This window comes from Chlorocebus sabaeus, chromosome 13 (genome assembly GCF_047675955.1).
Source record: "Chlorocebus sabaeus isolate Y175 chromosome 13, mChlSab1.0.hap1, whole genome shotgun sequence".
In the NCBI taxonomy this organism is placed as follows: Eukaryota; Metazoa; Chordata; class Mammalia; order Primates; family Cercopithecidae; genus Chlorocebus; species Chlorocebus sabaeus.
Genome location: NC_132916.1, coordinates 92,581,173 through 92,600,899, shown reverse-complemented (window position 1 = coordinate 92,600,899; position 19,727 = coordinate 92,581,173). Strand labels below are relative to the sequence as shown.

General features: G+C 34.7%; 1 protein-coding gene across 1 annotated transcript in view; it reads right to left on the bottom strand.

Annotated features, from left to right (window-relative positions):
• Positions 1-19,727, bottom strand: part of ME1 (malic enzyme 1) — a 225,237-nt gene that overhangs the window by 14,310 nt on the left and 191,200 nt on the right. The window contains exons 8-11 of the mRNA XM_038002209.2: positions 11,638-11,735; positions 9,796-9,909; positions 1,716-1,821; positions 219-361 (exon numbers count right to left, since the gene is read on the bottom strand). Coding sequence (XP_037858137.2) covers positions 219-361; positions 1,716-1,821; positions 9,796-9,909; positions 11,638-11,735 — 461 coding nt within the window. The remainder of the gene's footprint in view (positions 1-218; positions 362-1,715; positions 1,822-9,795; positions 9,910-11,637; positions 11,736-19,727) is intronic.

The window sequence follows — 19,727 nt, the reverse complement described above, 5'->3', positions numbered from 1 at the left end:
GGAAAATTATCAGTAAAACATTAAAATATGTATTTTATTTTGTTGGAGAAGGGGATATATACAACATTCTAGAAAAGGAAATAGTTCTTATCCCTCTGATCTGTGTGCTTTTCTTGTATAATTTTTAAACTTAAACAGTAAGCACCTGAGATATCCTAGGCCTCCCTATAATGAATAAAAATGTGATTATTCAAGTATCAGTTATAGTTTTACTTTACCTTGGTTATTCTGTAGCACTGCTCTGCAGAACATTCTGCTTTGCTAGTTGGATTACTCAAAGCAAAAATAATAGGCCGTTCATTGAAGGCAGCCATATCTTTGAGAATTTGTTCTGAGAATGCACCACCAATTGCAGCAACTCCTAATAAAGAAAAATGAAGCTGGTAATTAACACTGTCATTGGTTAATTGACACAAGAAGACCATGCCCCAAATCAATGATATCTGTCATGTCATTTTCTAATAGATCCTAAACAAAATGCTGTATAGACTATTTGTATTATAGTGACAAAAAGAGGCACGTTTGTTAATGCCAACAATCCTTACAATCCTTAGGGTCACAAATCTAAAAATACCTATTAAAAATTAAAGATAAGATTTGGCTCCTATAATACATTGAGTTAGTGACAAATCACTTGGAAATTTCTATCCAATATGTATACTTTCTTTATAAGCAATTCTATGAGTACATTTCAGTCTGTCAGGCTATAAAGCAATTAAGTTTTATAAACTAATGCTATCACTTAAGACAACCATCTGATTCAATGGCAAAAGTAAAGTACCACCCATTGAAATAACTTTAACAGAAGAATAAAGCAATTAGCATAATGGAAATGAAAAACAATAAGATTATTGACAGAATATATTTTGTAAAAACAATATTAAACACTTAGTAAAATTCCTGTCATGGAATAAGTACTTTTTTTATTATAGTTATCATCATTATTTTCAACATTGTCATCTGTTTCACAAGAGCTTGTTGGAATGGAGTATAATACAAGGTAAAAATCAAAATTATATATGCACAACATAAAGATTCATAAATTCCTTTGAGTTTTTAAAAACCACTTTAAAGTCTTGCGTGCACACGCAATGTGTAAGTACGGTATTAAGTGCTATAAGGAATATAAAGATTTGTCAGATGTGATCCCTGTCTTCCAGGAGGGTCTTATCTACCTCAGAGTTTCTCAACCTCAGCACTATTAACATTTTAGGCTGGATAATTCCTTGTCACAGGGGCTGTGCAGTGCACTGCAGGATATTTAGTAGAATCCTTCCACCGCCTCTATCGGCTAGATGTCAATAGCCCCTCCCTTTACTCCCCTTCCAACCCCGCCACCCTAGTTAAGACAACTAAAAGCTTCCAGATATTGCCAAATGTTTCCTGCAGGGCAAAAATCCCTCTTATTTGAGAACCACTGTCTATCTGGAGTAATCAAGCCTAGAAAAGTGCTGAATGTGCCAGGTATTAGCAGGCTGACAGTTAGAGGAGGGGGCCACACACTTCAGCTCAGATCAGTAAGAGAAAGAAGACAGGACTAAAGTGAAAAATCTAGGTCTCTACAGGGTACTGTCGCTTGAGCGAATGTGTAGTTTTTTGAATTCAAAGAGGTAGAACTTCAAAAAGACTAAATTATACCTCAAAAATTGGTAGTAAATAAAACGAATCAAGTCAAAATAAGGGGCGGGGGGGAAGGGGGAGGAGAAAAAGTTTACCTATGAGGGCAGTTGGTTTTATTTCTTGAACAATGGCTTCTAGGTTCTTCATTTCTTCATGTTCGTGGGCAAACTTCTCTTTCTCTTGTGTTAAGGAAGCACGTCCCTAAGTAAAGCAAGTAAGAAAAAATTAAGAATCTGTCAAACATGTGCGGGTCAAAGAAATTTCAGTATATATATTACAAATATTTATGCTTAACATTTTTATGTATGATGTGTTACAGCGATTCTTAAAGTCTCTTCAGTTGTCAGAATGTTATTTCATTCATTCTTTCAACAAATATTTATGTGTCAGTGTTCTGGGCAATGGAGATGTAACAGTGAACAAAACAAAGTCCTTCATTTAACTGATATTAAAAATCCTAATTTTGCAGATATGTGAGAACTAGCATTAACAAATGGCAATGCAAAATATCATTTAAAGAATATTGTTTGCCACACATTGTGTTTTATAGCAGGTCTCAGAATCTGGAGTTGGCTTCAGCTGTAGCACTACCGATTTATGCCACTGACTCAGAAAATAATTTGAAGCCATATTTATGTCAATGTTAGATTTTCTCAGTATTTGTTTTCTATGTTTTTGTTTTTAATGTTCCAATTATGAATATGCCATGTGTTATCTAGTAAACATCTAATTATAATATTCTGGCTGCAAATTTTAAAGATTTGACTACATAATAAATTACTGCCTAATTTTATATGGTACTTGATGACTTACAAGTTGTTTTCACATATTTCATTTGATCCCCTCAACAATTCTGAGAAGCAGGACAAGTATAAGCATAGTCATTTTACATATGTGGAAACAGATTCAGAGGCTTTAAGGGACTTGCTCAAGGCAAGAGATTGTACTGGAGCTCAAAGCCTTTTCAATATAGCACAGAATCACCCTGGGCAAAAACTTAACAAATAGTATGTCATAGTTTTTGCAAGTTGTTAATAATGAAGATGGTACAATTTTCTTGCTTTAAAGGGTTATTATCATTTTATTTCTGGTTTTTTTTTGTTTGTTTGAGATGAGGTCTCACTTTGTCACCCAAGTTGGAGTGCCGTGGATCAGAGGTCACTGTAGCCTTGAACTCCTGGGGTCAAGGGATCCTCCCACCTAAGCCTCTCTAGTAGCTGGAACTATAGGTATACACCACCATGCTTGGCTAATTTATCATTTTTTTAAAGAGATGGGGGTCTCGCTATATTGCCCAGGCTTGTCTCGAACTCCTGGCCTCAGGAGTGATCTTTTTGCTTCAGCCTCCTGAGTCACTAGGATTATAGGCGTGAGTCACCATGCCAGGCTCTGTTTTTAAAAGCAATATACTGAATTATAAAAAAATTTGCAACATATGAACCTCTTTGTGCTTGTCTCCTCATCTGTAAATAAGGATAATAAGAATTTCTACCTCATCAGGTTGTTTGTGGTGTAAATGAAATGTAATACATGTAAAACACTCAGGACTGTACCTGGTTTATAATAAGAGCTTGATGCTAGTTGTTGTTGCAATTACAATTTTTGTGAAGAAGAAAAAAATCATAATTCCAGCACTTAAAGTTTTGGTATATTTTCTCCTATTAAAAGTCTGCTGTAGGCCGGGCACGGTGGCTCACGCCTGTAATCCCGGCACTTTGGGAGGCTGAGACTGGCAGATCACGAGGTCAGGAGATTGAGACCATCCTGGCTAACATGATGGAACCCCGTCTCTACTAAAAAAATACAAAAAATTAGCTGGGCGTGGTGGCAGGCGCCTGCAGTCCCAGCTACTCAGGAGGCTGAGGCAGGAGAATGGCGTGAACCTGGGAGGTGGAGCTTGCAGTGGGCCGAGATGACACCACTGCACTCCAGCCTGGGCAACAGAGCGAGACTCCGTCTCAGAAAATAAAAATAAAAAAAAGAAATGATTAGCCAGTTTTGAGAATCAGTGTACTAAATGATCTATGATATCCCTACCACATGCGTTTTTAAAAGGTTTTGTGCTATGTTTTCAAAAAAGTATACAATAATGAGTCTAAAGAAGAAAAGCTATAGAATAAGATAAATTGGAAGTCACAGATTTTTTGGCTGACAAACTGAGATATAATGAAAACTATTTAAATTGCCTAGAATGGGAAACAAATAATAAAGAAGACAGATGAATAATATATGAAAAGAAAAAGATACATGCTTAATCATAAACATCTTTATTAATCACAGTATACGCACTGGCAGCTCCTAGACACTGAAGCCAGAAATTAGCCAGAGGACATTCCATCTACTAAGAAGCATAAATTACCCACGGCAACACCTTCAAAGGCTTGATTCCTGGTATGACTTACAAATGCTGAAAGAATGCTGAAAAAAGGCCAGGAATCATGAAATGGTAATACTAGCAATACTGAAGGTCTTACTTGGCAAAACAGAAGAATCAAGACACACACACACAAAAGGTCTCCCAAGTGTGTTCTCTATCATTTTCAAAATTAACTTGATGATCTAGTTTAAATAAACTACTGGAATGTGACAACCTTTTCTAAATCCAGTAATACTGAGGCAACTCCCTGTACCTTTGGACTTCTATTTTCTAGACTAATGGCTTATTTTTCTCTATTTTTCAAAATCTGATTTGGAATACATACAACTGCCAATAACTTCAGTTGGTATGGAGATGAGATGTCTTTTCCCTTTATTCTCCCTTTTCAGGATCCCTTGCTGAAATCTTTTTGCCTTGTTTTGGCAAAGTGCATGTGGGCACCTCTTACCTCAGAAATCCCAAATTCTATGATGTGTCTTTTCTCTCTCTCTTTTTTTCAAGAGTCTCTAATTACCTCAAACATATTATGGATAGCTGAAACTTTATTTGTGACATTATTACTTTAATCTCCCCTATCCTTTTATATTATGATGATTCTTACTATATCGTAGAAGATATAACCACATTGAATTACCACCTTTTCAAAAGCACATATGTTTGCAGGGGGCGTAGGCAGGAGAACGGGGGCAAAGGTTGCCAAGATTTTGGGCTATCATTCCACAGCCCAGGATAGGTATAAGTAAACTAATTCTAGATTACCAGTGATAAATATTTATTCCTTCCTACATACAGGGACTAGAAAAACTCTTCCACAAGCCTCAGTTGGACTACCTACCCCCAATTTACTGGCCTATTTTTGCTGGCATGTCATTAGTTTACCAGAGTTGAACCTGGCCCTTCTTTCGATCTGTAGACAGGGTTTTCTCAGCACGTAGTCAGTAGCATTTCACTGCAATTGTTGTAAATCAGATATGTGCACTTGCTAAGAGTCCAGAGCTGTGTTTCATCATCTCAGGACAGATTAAGCAAAGATAAATTATGTGACAAAAGTATAGTAAGGCACATGGAGTGTTTTTAATTTAAGATAGATTTTTAATTTAAATTAATTTAATTTAGATAGGCAGTGAACTCCATCAGTATTTAATTTTGTATGTTAAAAATCAATGTTCATAATTTTCTAAGACTCATGCATATAATCTTTGGCCTCTGTTCTTTTTAATGTCTACATGCATTGATCATACTCTATATGAAATGAAAAAGAGGGAGAAAATAATCAAGCCAGAAACTTTTTACCAGCTTACATAGTCTCTTCGGAGTTAGACTTTTTTATTAAACCACAGTGTATGTATGTAGTTATTAAACTACATAGTCTGTTGTTTCAAGCCCTCAACCTATAGATTATACTCTCAGGAGTGAAATAACTATATTGTCAAAACTACCTTTATAACATACAATATACCTTTGTTGACCATCTCTTTCTATAAGAGCTAACCATTTAACTATAAATCAGAAAAATACAGTGAAGCAAAATTATTTAAAACAAAACAAAATAAAATAAAATAAAAATAAAAACAAAATTCAAGCCAGTTTATGGCTTCATCCTGGGTTAGATGAAATCTATCCTTCATAAGGTCTGTTAATATCCTACTTTTTATTTTGATGTTCTGTCTTAGCATGAATTTGGTTTATTAGTGAGAGTGAAAATATTTATTTAAGACAAAGATTAAACCTGGTTTGTTTTGTGGCTTCTTAGCCTCCCTGAAAATGCTCTAAATCATCACTGCAAAATGCAAATACTTAGCAACATTCCCTTTTCATCCTCTTTTCACTGTCTTTATTCTTACTTTAATTTTTATTTTGGAAGGTTTTCTAAAACTAAGTATTAATTTTACATTAAAATGTATTAATATTAGTTGACACAATTACTATATAAATTATTTCCCACTATAAAAACTAAGGTACCTTATATTTAGTACTATATACTAAAGTATAAAGATATTTGGGTATGATCCATAACCAAGTAATTGACTTCAATTAACCTTAGTGATATGGATGAATTATTTACAATATTGGTATTCTATAGCATTAACTCTTTCCACTGCACATATGGATATGGGGTAAATGATGGAAAATGCTATGGCTGTGATGCTGAAAGTTGAAAGAGAAAATACACTGGAATAATAATTATCTAGTGTGATGATGATATAACTTCAAAGATAAGCTGACTTCACAGTTCATATTTTAGTTTTTTGGGTGGTGTTTTTAAAAAGTGGAGTTTCACCAAGAAAATTTTTTATTTAAAACTTTATGGTATTTTTACATTTTATAAACAATTACATTACAAGTTAATAAAATTAATAAAATGATTATTATTGGTTCTCAGGCGATGTAAAAGTACTAAGAATGAAGGACAAAAAACACAAAAGAATCATGTAAATTTGAAAACAGGATTACACTAATTTACTAGTTATTCTAAGACAGTTCTGCAACAAAAGTCAATATAAGGATTTTGACTGTTTAAAAGCATGAAAGAAAAAGCGATTGAAACTTAATATGTGTCTTTTATATTAAATAGTGTACAAGCTGTTAAATATATAACAACCTTTTAAAATGTAACTTTATCTTGGCAAGCAGACTATATGAACTTCTTTATTTTGGCAAGTAAAAGACATGAAGTAAGAGAGACTGACTAGGTCTGGCCAACAACTTCACAGTTATTTCAAGTATTATATCCATGGACTCTGGAATCTCAGCTCAGTAAATGTGTGTTATAATTATTAGAGATGCTAAAATATATATATTTTTACACAGATTTCAGGTAAAAATATCATCAGAGACAATAAAATAAAACCACATAGACTTCCACTTTTTGGACTCTTGAATATTTTATATCCCTAAGGACAACAATTTGTGTAGCTTTCTCCACAGCTCCTACTATTCCTACTATTCACATGATGATGACCCCCAGATCCCTATCTCCAACCCAGACCCTTCTCCTCTGTATCAGTCCCTTATCTCCAACTGCCAATGGGACATCTCTGTCTGAGGTCTCCACGGGCACCTTAAACTTACTATGTGTGAAACTGATCCTGTTACTTCACTTAAATTGGTCTGTTCTTCATTCCTTACTAGACCCCCAACAAGTCCACCTAGACTTCTTCCTCCACTCTACCCTACTCCTCTTTCCATATTTCATCAGTTACTCAGTATGTCACTTCTATTTCCTAAATACCTACTGAATTAAGTTTCTTTCACTCATCTCCATGGTCATGCCCCAATTAATTTGTATCTGGATTACTGCAACAGCTTTGTAACTAGTTCTTTTTCTCAGTTTCCCCTCATTGCAATCCATCCTCCACAGGCCATCAGAGTCAAGGAGAGGCAAACCCTCCTGCACAGGTTTCTTCAATTGCTCATCTTCCGGGTTCGGAAAGTCCTTCATCTCTTGTCATCTGCTTCCTTTCTAATCTAATCTGTAAATGTCCCTTATACCAAAATATTTTATTTTGTACATGCTGGTTCTTCTGTCTGTAAAGCCACTTATTAACTCATTTATTAACAAAATATTTGTTGTCAGGTATGTACTACACATTGTATAGAACTTTGAAGATACAAAGAGACGAAAGACACCATATTTAGCTTCTATCAAGATCTCTCAGTGAACTTGTCATCATACTTCCTTTGTTTCAGTTTCGTATATAGGAAATTCAAGATATCTATGGAGACCTTAGATAAACTCCTAACTCTTCCTTTCCAACTTAGCTTAAAAGACACCTTGTCTTGATATCTTCCTCAGTATTCCCATCTTTTTCCTTAGTGCAATTGGGAGCATCATCTCCTGTGCACCCTGACATCATGAACATATTTTTTATAACACTTTCATATGGTTCTAGTTCTGTAACTCATGGACTGAGTTTTTCTCACTAGACTATGAGCTTCCTGAGATCAAGGGCTTTATTGAATCCCCAGAGTCTATAACAACACCCAATCCATAGGTGATTTTATTCAGTAAACGTTCTTATTTCATGCCCACAATCTGTCACATGATGACAGTGTACAAATTTTTATAGTTATGCTGATGCTTCAAAGCAATAGCAATTTTTCAGCCAAGAAATCCATACTGAAGGTCTCCATCTTTATATATACATATTTAACACAAAAAGTTATGCATATATTTTTTCTTCATTTAAAGAAAAATATATCTATGTATACTGAATTTTTCTACCTTTAAAGGAAAAGATTACTAAGAATTCAAAATATATAAAGACATTAGAAATAATGTTTTAAGGCAATATGAATTTGATATATTTCCTTCTATGACTTTTATATACAACTATATTTTAAATAAAAAGTAATATATACTATGGTATTTTTTTTTTCACCTAACAGTATATTATGAATCCTTTACCATGTCATTTATTGCTCTTTGAAAACAATTTCAAGTCTATGCAATATATTAATGTGGCTATTCCACAATTCATTTGACAATCATCCTTTATTTAGGTAAGTATAACATATCATTATTATAATTAATGTGTGATAAACCATATCATTATTGTAAACAATGCTGCAATAACATCCTCATACATAAAACACTGTATATATCTCTATCTCCATGGGATAGATTCTCTGAATGGAAACTAGTGGCTCAAAAATATAAACTTTTAAAGGCTCTGAATACATATAAAACAGCTTTCCAGAAAGTCTGTATGTACACATTCACATTTATTTCTATACTAAATTCCAGAAGACACTGCTTATCATTAGTTATTCCTAGTCATTCATCTTCACATAGGAAGGGGATTTATATGTACTTTTTTCTAGCAGTTTAAAGAATGATTGATATGCACAGGTGGCACAAGTATTAGTAATGCCTTATAACTATATAGCAATATGGCCACAAACCTAATTTTATTTAGTTCTCACAATAATACTATGAAGTAGGTACTATTATCTCTATTAAAGATGGAGAAACTCAAGCTCAGGTAAGATAATATTCAAACAAGCTATTTATCAAAGTTTTCTCTCAGGAATCCCCATTCTAACCCTTAAGAATTTCGTTGAGAGAAAGTAGCAGGTAAAGAGTAGCTGTTTCATTTTTTCCTCATTTCTTTCTAGCTAATGTACAATTTGATCACCAACTCTCAATAAAAAGTGATATATCTAGGTGTTTCATCTGTATCATTATCAAATTGCTAAATTTAAAACTAAACTGGCCATGTGCAGTGGTTCATGCCAGTGAATCCCAGCACTTTGGGAGGCTGAGGCAGGAGGATCACTTGGGCTCAGGAGTTTGAGACCAGCTTGGGAAACATAGTGAGAGCTTGTCTCTACAATTTTTTTTTCTTTTCAAATAGCTGGATATGGCACCCTGTGGTCCCAACTGCTCAGGAGGCTGAGGTGGGGGTAGAGATCACTTGAGCCCAGGAGGTCAAGGCTACAGTGACAATGATGGCATCACTGCACTCCAGCCTGAGTGATAGAGTGAGACCCTATCTCAAAAGAGAGAGAAAGAGAGAAAGAGAGAAAGAAAGAAAGAGAAACTAATTCAAATGGACAGTCAATTCAAAGGGGTGTAAGGAGCCGACTCACATTGCAGATGGACTCTGTTCCTAAGCCATAGTTTTCTTCTTTATTAAGGAAAGTATCAGTATTACTGTATGACACGATCATTTGTATTTAATGGTTATTCTTTTAACACAGTGTAAAGGGAGGTTGTAGAAACAGAGTAGTCTTTGAGATAGTCATCCAGAATGGCATATGGATTTTTATTCTGGTTAAAAATGACAAATTCTTACCTTAACTATTAATCCTTTTGAATCAACCAGCCATATCTTTTTGATGGCTTTCTCTTTTGGTAAACCTTCTTTTTCCATGGCCATCACAATCAGGTGTGCAATCCCTAGGGCAGCCTCAGTGATGAAAAGAAAAAATTTTAAAGTTGTTCTACATGATATCTTATTAAGGGTTACATTTCAGCCCATTTTGTCTTTGTTGGTGGGAACAAAATATTTTTGTCACATTTAGGTTAAACCAAATAGCAATTATTTACCCTTTTCACTACAACAGAACCACTATTATGTGGCTTGCTATTTGGCCACAGATAAACTGGTGATATGCTTGATTGTCAGTGTATTTAATCCTGTTAATACAACCAAGATTTGCTCCAAGAAAAAATACTGAATTTAAAATAATGAACTGGTCAACCTTGCTCATTGAACTGTATTGTTTATTGTTAGGTTCAAGCTCCTCTAATTGAATTTGAAGAAAGAAGCCTGGTCATTTGGATGGGAACTTGACCAATTAGGCAATAGAATGAAACTGCCAAAAAAAAAAAAAAAAAGAAAAAAGAAAAAATTCTGTGTTTCCAAGCATCTACTTACTCTTCTAATTTGGATACCAAAAGCGCTGTGAAATTTACTGAAAGATTAAAGGAATCAACTTCCTTGGTATTTGGTAAATTTTATAATTATCTGTGAAATTTCCAATATCTTTTCAGGGACAAACAAGTGCTAGTTTTGAATCATCCAACCATGAATTCTTCTGCCTAGTTGAGTATCAAGAACTGGTCTATGCCATTCATCAAACCCTTTGAAAATTCAAAGACGTTTACTAAAGTTAAATACAGCATGTAATAATCCACAAAATAGAGAACTCAAATGTTAATGAGCTGTCATTTAGTCTTGATTTTTATTTCAATGTGAAAGTGAATTTGTGATTTCATTCTGAATACTTTCACATATTTGTATCTTGGCATTTGAGTTCTAACTTCACATATTTTGTTTTATCTAAAAACAAGCAAAATGAAAACCAACACAACATAAACAAATATCTACCAGTGTAATATACTGTTTTGTTCATAATCATATTCAATTTGAAAATTTAAAGTTTCTTGAACTATATACATATATATATATATACAGCCACAAAATATTTCTCTATTACTTACATTCTATAATTCTAAAGAGATTTTGGCAGTTTTCCCTTAAGAAACTCAAACTCAACTAACATTTTAACTTCTATTTTGGTGGTGAATTATTATTACAGGAGTCTAGTTTTCTTCTTTTAGATTATTAAATTAAGCAAATAATAACAAAGCATAATTTGGTCTTGCTGCAGTCTCTTTCCAACAATTTAAAATATTTTGGGATTTTTGCATGTGAACAGTAATAATATACTATAAATCCCTAATTTGAAATATTTTTGCTTAAAAACACATATGTAGTTACATATGTACACACTGAATTGTGAGTCAAATTTTAAAAACTTGTATTTGTAACACTGGAGTATTCTAAAAGCCAGTATCAGATAAACCAGCTTAAATACTTAAAGGTTTGTATATATACACATACACTGGAAACTTTTCCTGCATGGCACCTTAGATATGCATAACAAATACCTATGGCAACGTCTGATAATACTACAAATTTAAAACTGTGAAAAATGTCTCAATACTTCTGTACTAAATTATCCTATGAATGATTAATATGTCTCAGTACTTAATTTGGGAATCTTCCATAAAGCCTACAGTCATAATATACTAGAAGTTTGAAAGAATACCTCAAATCTTGAGTTAATGAGCAATTAACACTAATTGTATGTTAGTTTAGGAGAACATAAGTATTATACAAGGCAAATACCTCTCCAGCTCCTTGGAATAGTATTGTTTGATCAGACAGTTTGTTCTTGGTTATTCGAAGAGCTGCAAGGAGACCTGCAACTGCAACAGATGCTGTTCCTGAAACAAGTTATAAATATCCTTGAGTAATCCTCAAACAGATTCTGCCAATTTCCAAGCTTTTATTGCCAATTTCCAAGCTTTTATTCACATCTTGAAATAATCATAAAACAGGTTAACTGGTACAGAAGAGAAACCTGTGTTTGTCTTATCCCATGCTTGCATATGAGGTAAAATTCTCAGGCTACTGACATCAATATTTTAAGATAGCAGCTTACTACTATTCTTGACAACTTCCCTAAAAGAAGATTCTGTGACTTATCTTAGTGACATAATCAATGAAAGGATGGGATCTGGATTCCTCAGATTCCAGCTCAACAACCCACTGACTAGCTGAAAGAATTTAGAGAAATTATTGTATACATCAAATAGATAGTTTCTTCATATGTAAAGTAGTTTTACTTTATGATATAAAAGAGTAATACGTGCTATTAGATTCTTCCATGTAATTACTCTTGAGGTTTTGAAATCTATTTATCCCCTTCACACACAGAAGGCACATAGTAAATTATTGCTGATGATGGTATTGGTGCTCATGATATTTTTGATACATTTGGAATTTAATGTTAATAGCAATTAAAATCTAATTATATTGCATTATTTAATAGACTTTTTACCTATGGCAATCACTGTGGATCCCAAAGGTGCTAGACAAAACTAATGCAACATTTCTTTAAGACAAAAATTGTATTTTCCTCATCATGTCTCATAGGCATAAAAACTTCACCAGTTCCAATTATATTACTTTACCATATAAGCATTCACAGACCACAGAGCAGTTCTCTTGCTTCGGGTGTAATTACACAGATCAACTTCTTTATGGCTTATGCCTGAAATAAAGCAGCAGCTTCTTGCGGCACTTTCCAGCTGTACCTACACTTTACTCCTCTAAGGTAATGCTCTACTTATAATGTTTCCTACATCACTCAGCTGGGTAGTAAAGCCTAGCTAAACATTAAATACCCTTATTTAACATTATGGTTAAAACAAAGATTAGACTAGGTTTGATGAGTGACACAATGATGAAGCATTAAGGATGTCAAGTATCAAAGATATTCAACATTTCACTATCAGTAAATTTGTTCTATTCAATCTTTCTTTCTTAAATAATTAGGTAGTCATAAATAAGAACACAATAAATAATAATTGTTAAAGGCCTGTTTATCCCATATGTGTCTTTTATTTAGGATCACAATGTGTACTACAAAAAAAAAATGCATGCAATTTAGAGTCACTACTGCAATAATTATGAACTGTGCTAAGTCATATATTATGAAAAAGTCACTCTTCTATACATTATTTAAGGTGAAAATTTATGCAAAAATATGGCTAGTGTATGTAGAGAATATATCATGACATGATTAGAATATTTTCCCCATGCAAGATATATACACTAGAGTAATAAAACAGATGAAAGAGAATTTAAATTAGAAAGAGAGGTATGGATATCCACTTACTAAATAAGAAGTTATTCAGAAATAGTAGCTCAAGCTATCTCTGTCTTGGGTTCTTTTGAAGTAAACTGGCCAGAAGTTTGGATCTGAGGAACTCTAAGCTCTCTTCCAACTGTGAGATTCTATGATTTTAAGGGTTTCTATAAGATTTAACCAGTTGAAGCATCAAAGTTGAAGCATCATCAGCAGTCACTGTATTTGTATTATTATTTTTATTTACATAGAATTGGACATTTATAGTCAGACACAAAATAATCTAAAATATCCTAACTATTTGGTGCCTTATTTTCATATGGTTATACTAGATCACTCAAAACTCAAAATGAGTTAAGTTCACACATTATATTTAAAGATACATTTCAATTTTTTTTTTTTTTTTTGAGACAGGGTCTTGCTCTGTCATCCAGACTGGAGTGCAGTGGCACCATCTCGGCTCACTGCAAGCTCCACCTCCCAAGTTCATGCCATTCTCCTTCCTCAGCCTCCCAAGTAGCTGGGACTACAGGTGCCTGCCACCACACCCAGCTAATTTTTTGTATTTTTAGTAGAGTCGGGGTTTCACCATGTTAGCCAGGATGGTCTCGATCTCCTGACCTCGTGATCTGCCTGCCTCAGCCTCCCAAACTGCTGGGATTACAGGCGTGAGCCACCACGCCCAGCCTAAAGATGTATTTCATATTTCCTGAGAAAATAATGTAAACACTAATCTTCCATTTATAGAATTAATAAAATCAGAAAGATATTTTTAGCACTATCAAAAATTTAACTTGAACATGATTCTGGTACATGGCCTGGTACTACCTTGATTTAAATTTCATTGCAGAGAAGGGAATACATGTAGAAAATTGAAATTTAATAAAACTAAATTTTTACAATAAATTATTCCATAATAACTTTTACTTTAGGATTTAAAACTAAGCTTTTTATAAATCAGACAGAATGTGTGCTTAGGTTTATCTTCGTACTATCAGTTTTATTTGTTTATTTATTTTTATTTTGAGCTGGCATCTCTCGCTCTGTCACCCATGCTGTAGTGCAGTGGCACGATCTTGACTCACTGCAGTCTCCGCCTCCTAGATTCAAGCGATTCTTCTGCCTCAGCCTCCCGAGTAGCTAGGATTACAGGTGCCCGCCACCATGCCTGGCTAACTTTTGTATTTTTAGTAGAGACAGCATTTTGCCATGTTGGCCAGGCTGGTCTCACACTCCTGACCTCAGGTGATCTGCCCACCTCAGCCTCCCAAAGTGCTGGGATTACAGGCGTGAGCCACCGAGCCCCACCTGTACTATCAGTTTTAAAGAGGGCTTAACCCTGTTAGCAAGATACTAAACAGATCGAATCTTTCTTAACATTTTAGAAACTTATGACTTTAACATAAACATAAACATAACAACATATGGTTGTTAAATAAAAGTGTCACCTTTTATCAAAGAATAGCCTCTACTAATGCAATAATTTGTGAAATCTGGTTAAAATTACATATATAAGGCTGGGCGCGGTGGCTCACGCCTGTAATCCCAGCAATTTGGGAGGCTGAGATGGGCGGATCACGAGGTCAGGAGATCGAGACCAACCTGGCTAACACCATGAAACCCCATCTCTACTAAAAATACAAAAAAAAAAATTAGCCGGGCGTGGTGGCGGGCGCCTGTAGTCCCAGTTACATGGGAGGCTGAGGCAGGAGAATGGCCTGAACCCGGGAGGCGGAGCTTGCAGTGAGCCCAGATTGCGCCAGTGCACTCCAGCCTGGGAGACAGAGCCAGACTCCATCCCCCCCCTCAAAAAATTACATATATATTTAGTAAGGAAAATCAATATGTAATCAAATAATTATAATCCTCGTGTGCTACTAAATAGATTGGGTAAAATACAAGAACTAGAAGTAGCAGGGGGAGGGGTGAATTTAGGCAAAGGTCAAGGCGTTGAGAGTGCATACTCCCTGAACACAGTATTGAAAGATTAATGTAAGAGTTTCATAACCTCAGACAGGACACAATGAATAGGAAAAGCATATGCAAAGACATGGAGGCAGGGATGACTCCCTGTGAAAAATGGAAGATTGAACACACAATTAGTATTCCTTTCCCCAAAAAACTCTACTAAAACAATAGAAAACTGCTTTTCTGAAAAGAAAAAAAAATTAAAAAGACTAAGAGAAAAGGATAGCAACAACATTTTAGAAGCTGACAGGCTTCTAAATGAGCAAATGGCAAACTGACTTAGCAGACTTGAGAAAGCTGAATTGTTGGCCAGCAGTGGGGAATAAGTGACCAGACTGATACAGCAGAACTCTCAAAAACCCAGGTATAAGCAGCACCAAGTGCCTCTGGAAGTGGTTTAAAGGAGAGGGTGAAAACAGGAAGCTGGTCAAAAATCTGCTAAGAAGACTGGGGTGCAGAGGTTTATGCCCTGTAACCTCAGGACTTAGGGAGGCCAAGGCAGGAGGATTGCTTGAATCCAGGAGTTTGAGATCAGCCTGGGCAACATAGAGAGACCCATCTCTACCCACAAAAAACCTTTTTAAAAAATTAGCTGGGTGTGACGGTCCATGCCTGAATTCCTAGCTACCTGGGAGGCTGAGGCAGTAGGATCACTTGAACCCAGGAGTTTGAGGCTGCAGTGAGCTATGACTGCACTGCTGCACTCCAGCCTGGGCAACAGAAAAAGATACTGTCTCAAAAAAAAAAAAAAATATATATATATATATATTATATATATATATTTAACTGATATATATATATATCAGTTAAAACCCAGATCTGCTTCCCTCTCCTTCTAGAAGATAGCCAACCTCTCCATACTCTGGAAGTTTGAAAGAAAACTTGAGGCTCATTTTCTGGAAAGGGTCACTGGAATATAAGACACCAGGCATAATTGAGGACAAGGATGCCATATTGGAAACGAGATTAATTGAAAGTTTACATACTCAATACAGAGACCCTACAGTCTTCTCCTACTTAACTCAAAGAACACTGGCAGAAAGGTAGTATCAGGAGAGAGACTGGAAAAATCTTTTCTGTGGAATCTCAGCAGTGTAAAAGAAAGAATCCAAAGAGACTGAAAAGGAAGATTACCTAAGGAAATGGCCCTTACCAAGTCACCTTACAGTAAAGATTCAGAATACAAGCTCCATCTGTATAACCAGCCTTCCAAAACATAAAAGGAGAGAGAACATAAAACACATGTGAAACTGTGAGTAGTGCAGTGTTGCTGAAGCAAACACAAATTATTAGAATGCAAAGTCATATGAGGCTAGAGAAGTTTTGGGGTCAGATCATGTAGGGCCTTCTACTATACACTAATAGTACCTATAGGTATATATGGCTATATATAATTATATTATAGGTAGCAGATGGTGTTGAAAGATTTTAAATTCAGAGAATAGTGGTGGGTGATGGGTTTGAGAGATTTGAGGCTGGGGGTATGTAAACGATTTAGGAGGTTCAATTTTGAGCTTTTGCACAAAGCTTGTGCTTCCTGTTATGTGTTACTCTGGTGGCAATATCAAGAAATAGTTACATATAATCTGTGCCACAGATAAATATTTAGAATTTTAAAACGTAGTTGCATTGAGGTCATGAGGAATGATAACATTATTCAGAGTGAGTGACTAAAGGACAGAACCTAAATGAACATGGACATTTAAGGAATAGAGGGCAGAAAAATGTGATATGGGAAACATGACAGAAAAAAAATGGTCAAAGAGGTAAGAGAAAGTAAGTTACCTGAAAACAGAGAGAAGTAGTGACAAAGAACAAAGGTCAATCAAGAAAGGAAATGAAAAATTGCTACTGGATCTTGCAATCACATCACTTGTGACCTATCAGAGAGCTGTGTTTAGTGGCATGCATGTTAGGGCTGAGGATGTATGGCAGTATTCTGAGGAAGAAATAAAAGGTTAAGAACAGGGAGAGCAGGTGTGGAGTACTCCTTGGAGAAGCTTAGATAAGAAAAGGAATAATGGGGTGAGGATGGAGATGGGGTGGGAGGGAAACAAAGTTGAAGCAAATATCTTATTTTTAAGTTTTTAAGGGAAGAAGGACAGGGGTTGCTGGAGGGAAGAAAGTAGAATTAAGGCAATAATTTCAAGACTTAAAGCAATTTAAATATGGTCTATGGTCATAGACTAAGGGGAAGAAGGCAATAGAGAGAAAGAAGTTGAATTTACAGAAAATCAGTTTCTCGCTTGCTGTTTAATAAATTTTTTAAAACTTAATAGTAAGGCTAAACTCCAAAAATATGTTTACTGGCCACGGCATTCTTTTATGATTTTGATCTTTCCAATTATCAAAGCATTTAATATAAGATTTCACTATATTTACAACAATGTAGCCTAATATATTAAATGTATTTTTTTAAAAATACTAACAGTCAAACTAGTTTATTATGGCAAAAATTTCTATGTGCAATATTTAGAGTGTCATGTTACAGAGTAGCCATTCCAGAGGCTATTATGAAAAGAAAAATCTCTTTTTTAACTTACTTTAAATGACTAGAGCTTGAAACCTTATTTTTTTCAGTCTGAATTTGCTGAATTCTGATTGTCTTCAGATTATATAATTACATGGCCAATTTCTTAATAGATTTAATTTGTGCATTTTTTCCAGTTTAAAATAATTTATAATGAGAATGCATTCATGTCTAAAATACATTTTGAACCAAAATCTACATTATTTAAGGTTATTTTAGATAACTAACTTAGTAGAATTCTAAGTATATGTAATTTTCATCAAATACTTTTCATAAATCATATCTTTAAATAATACATCTGTTTTTTTTTTTTTTAAAAAAAAAGAAAAGAGTCCACCCAAGGGTCCAGTGTAAACACATTTATTTACATGGTAAGGCTGTAATGGTTAGATAATTATTTTTGTTGGCACTGGAATGCAATTTCTGTGCCTGCAGAGAGGAAAGTATTACATCTGTGGGCATAATGGTAAGAATATAAGGTTAAAAAGGTAAAAAAGAACCATACGGAGAAAATGCGTCATAAGGGTACAATTTTATATGACAAGCACAAAATGGTTTGGTCATTTCTAGTCAGAACCCCAATAACTTGCCAAAGGTTTTCTCTAGTCACAGATTAGACATATTTTTCTCAAACCTATCTTTTTGTTTCCTAAGGCAGTAATAGTTTAAAATTCCTATATGGAAATAAATAGACTATATATGTGCAGATTATATTTTAGGCCAAATTAGTCCTAGTGAAAAACTAATTATTTAATGCCTCTACTGTGGTGAACTGCTTGGGGGGAATATTCTGCTATGGATCCTCAGGGCTCCTTCATGCACGGCTCTTGACCTAGGCTTGGCTCCTGCTTCTGATATCCTGTGCTCCAGACTTTAATTCTGATGTACCCCAGAGCCTGACCTCTAAATTCCTGGCCTTGATGGATAGAAATCCTGACCCTAATTGCTTATTTTGTTTGATAATTTGAATTTAGCATTCGTTTTCTTAAACTGAACTCTGTTTCCTATTAACTCTGCATGATGATTCAAAATTATTTAATACTGGTCTTTAACTTTGTATGGACATTTACATGAGACCCACAAAATCAGAAGATATACAATATTAAAGGAATTCTATAGTTTTGTTCAACAGTTTACTGGTGGCTATTTTAGAGAACACTGCAAAATGAATTGACAAGTGACTTAAAAACACTAGTCTACAAAGCATGTATTTGTAGTACCAAAGGCACTTTATCATTACCATACATGGTATCTTCAAGTTAGTATGCAATACTGATACGGTTTGGCTCTGTGTCTCCACCTAAATCTCATCTTGAGTTGTAATCTCCACATGTTGAGGGAGGGACCTGTAGTCCCCATGTGTCAAAGGAGGGAGGTGATTAGATCATGGGTGTGGTTTCACCCATGCTGTTCTTGTGATAGTGACTTCTCAGGAGACCTAATGGTTTTATAAGTGGTTGGAAGTTCTTCCTTCTCTCATGTTGCCTTGTGAAGAAGGTGCTTACTTCCCCTTTGCCTTCTACCATGATTGTAAGTTTCCTGAGGCCTCCCCAGCCATAAGAAAGTGTGAGTCAATTAAACCTCTTTGTTTTATATAAATTACCCAGTCTCAGGAAAATTCTCTGTAGCAGTGTGAAAACAGACTAATGCAAATAACATTAAAATCAGGCTGTCTTTCTATAGCTCACAATTCTTAACACCTGGAAATTTCCAGATTATTCCATTTCTGAAATCCTATAAATATCCACTTTTTATGAATACTCAAAAAGAAATTTAATGAAAAAAGAATAAAATACAGTTTATATAACTTAAGCAGGTTTTGTCATGAAAGTTGGCACTAATTAACATCACAAAGGATTTGGGGAAAAGAAAGATTTGACCAATTACTTTCATGTATTTCAAAAGAAATAAAGATTCAGGATTTTTAAAGTCATTAAATGTATATAGCTGCAATACTAAATACTTGAGCACAGTGAATTTAAAAAATTATTTTATGTATATATTTTTTCTTTTTTCTTTTTCTTTTTTTTTGAGATGGAGTCTCACTCTGTTGCCCAGGCTACAGCG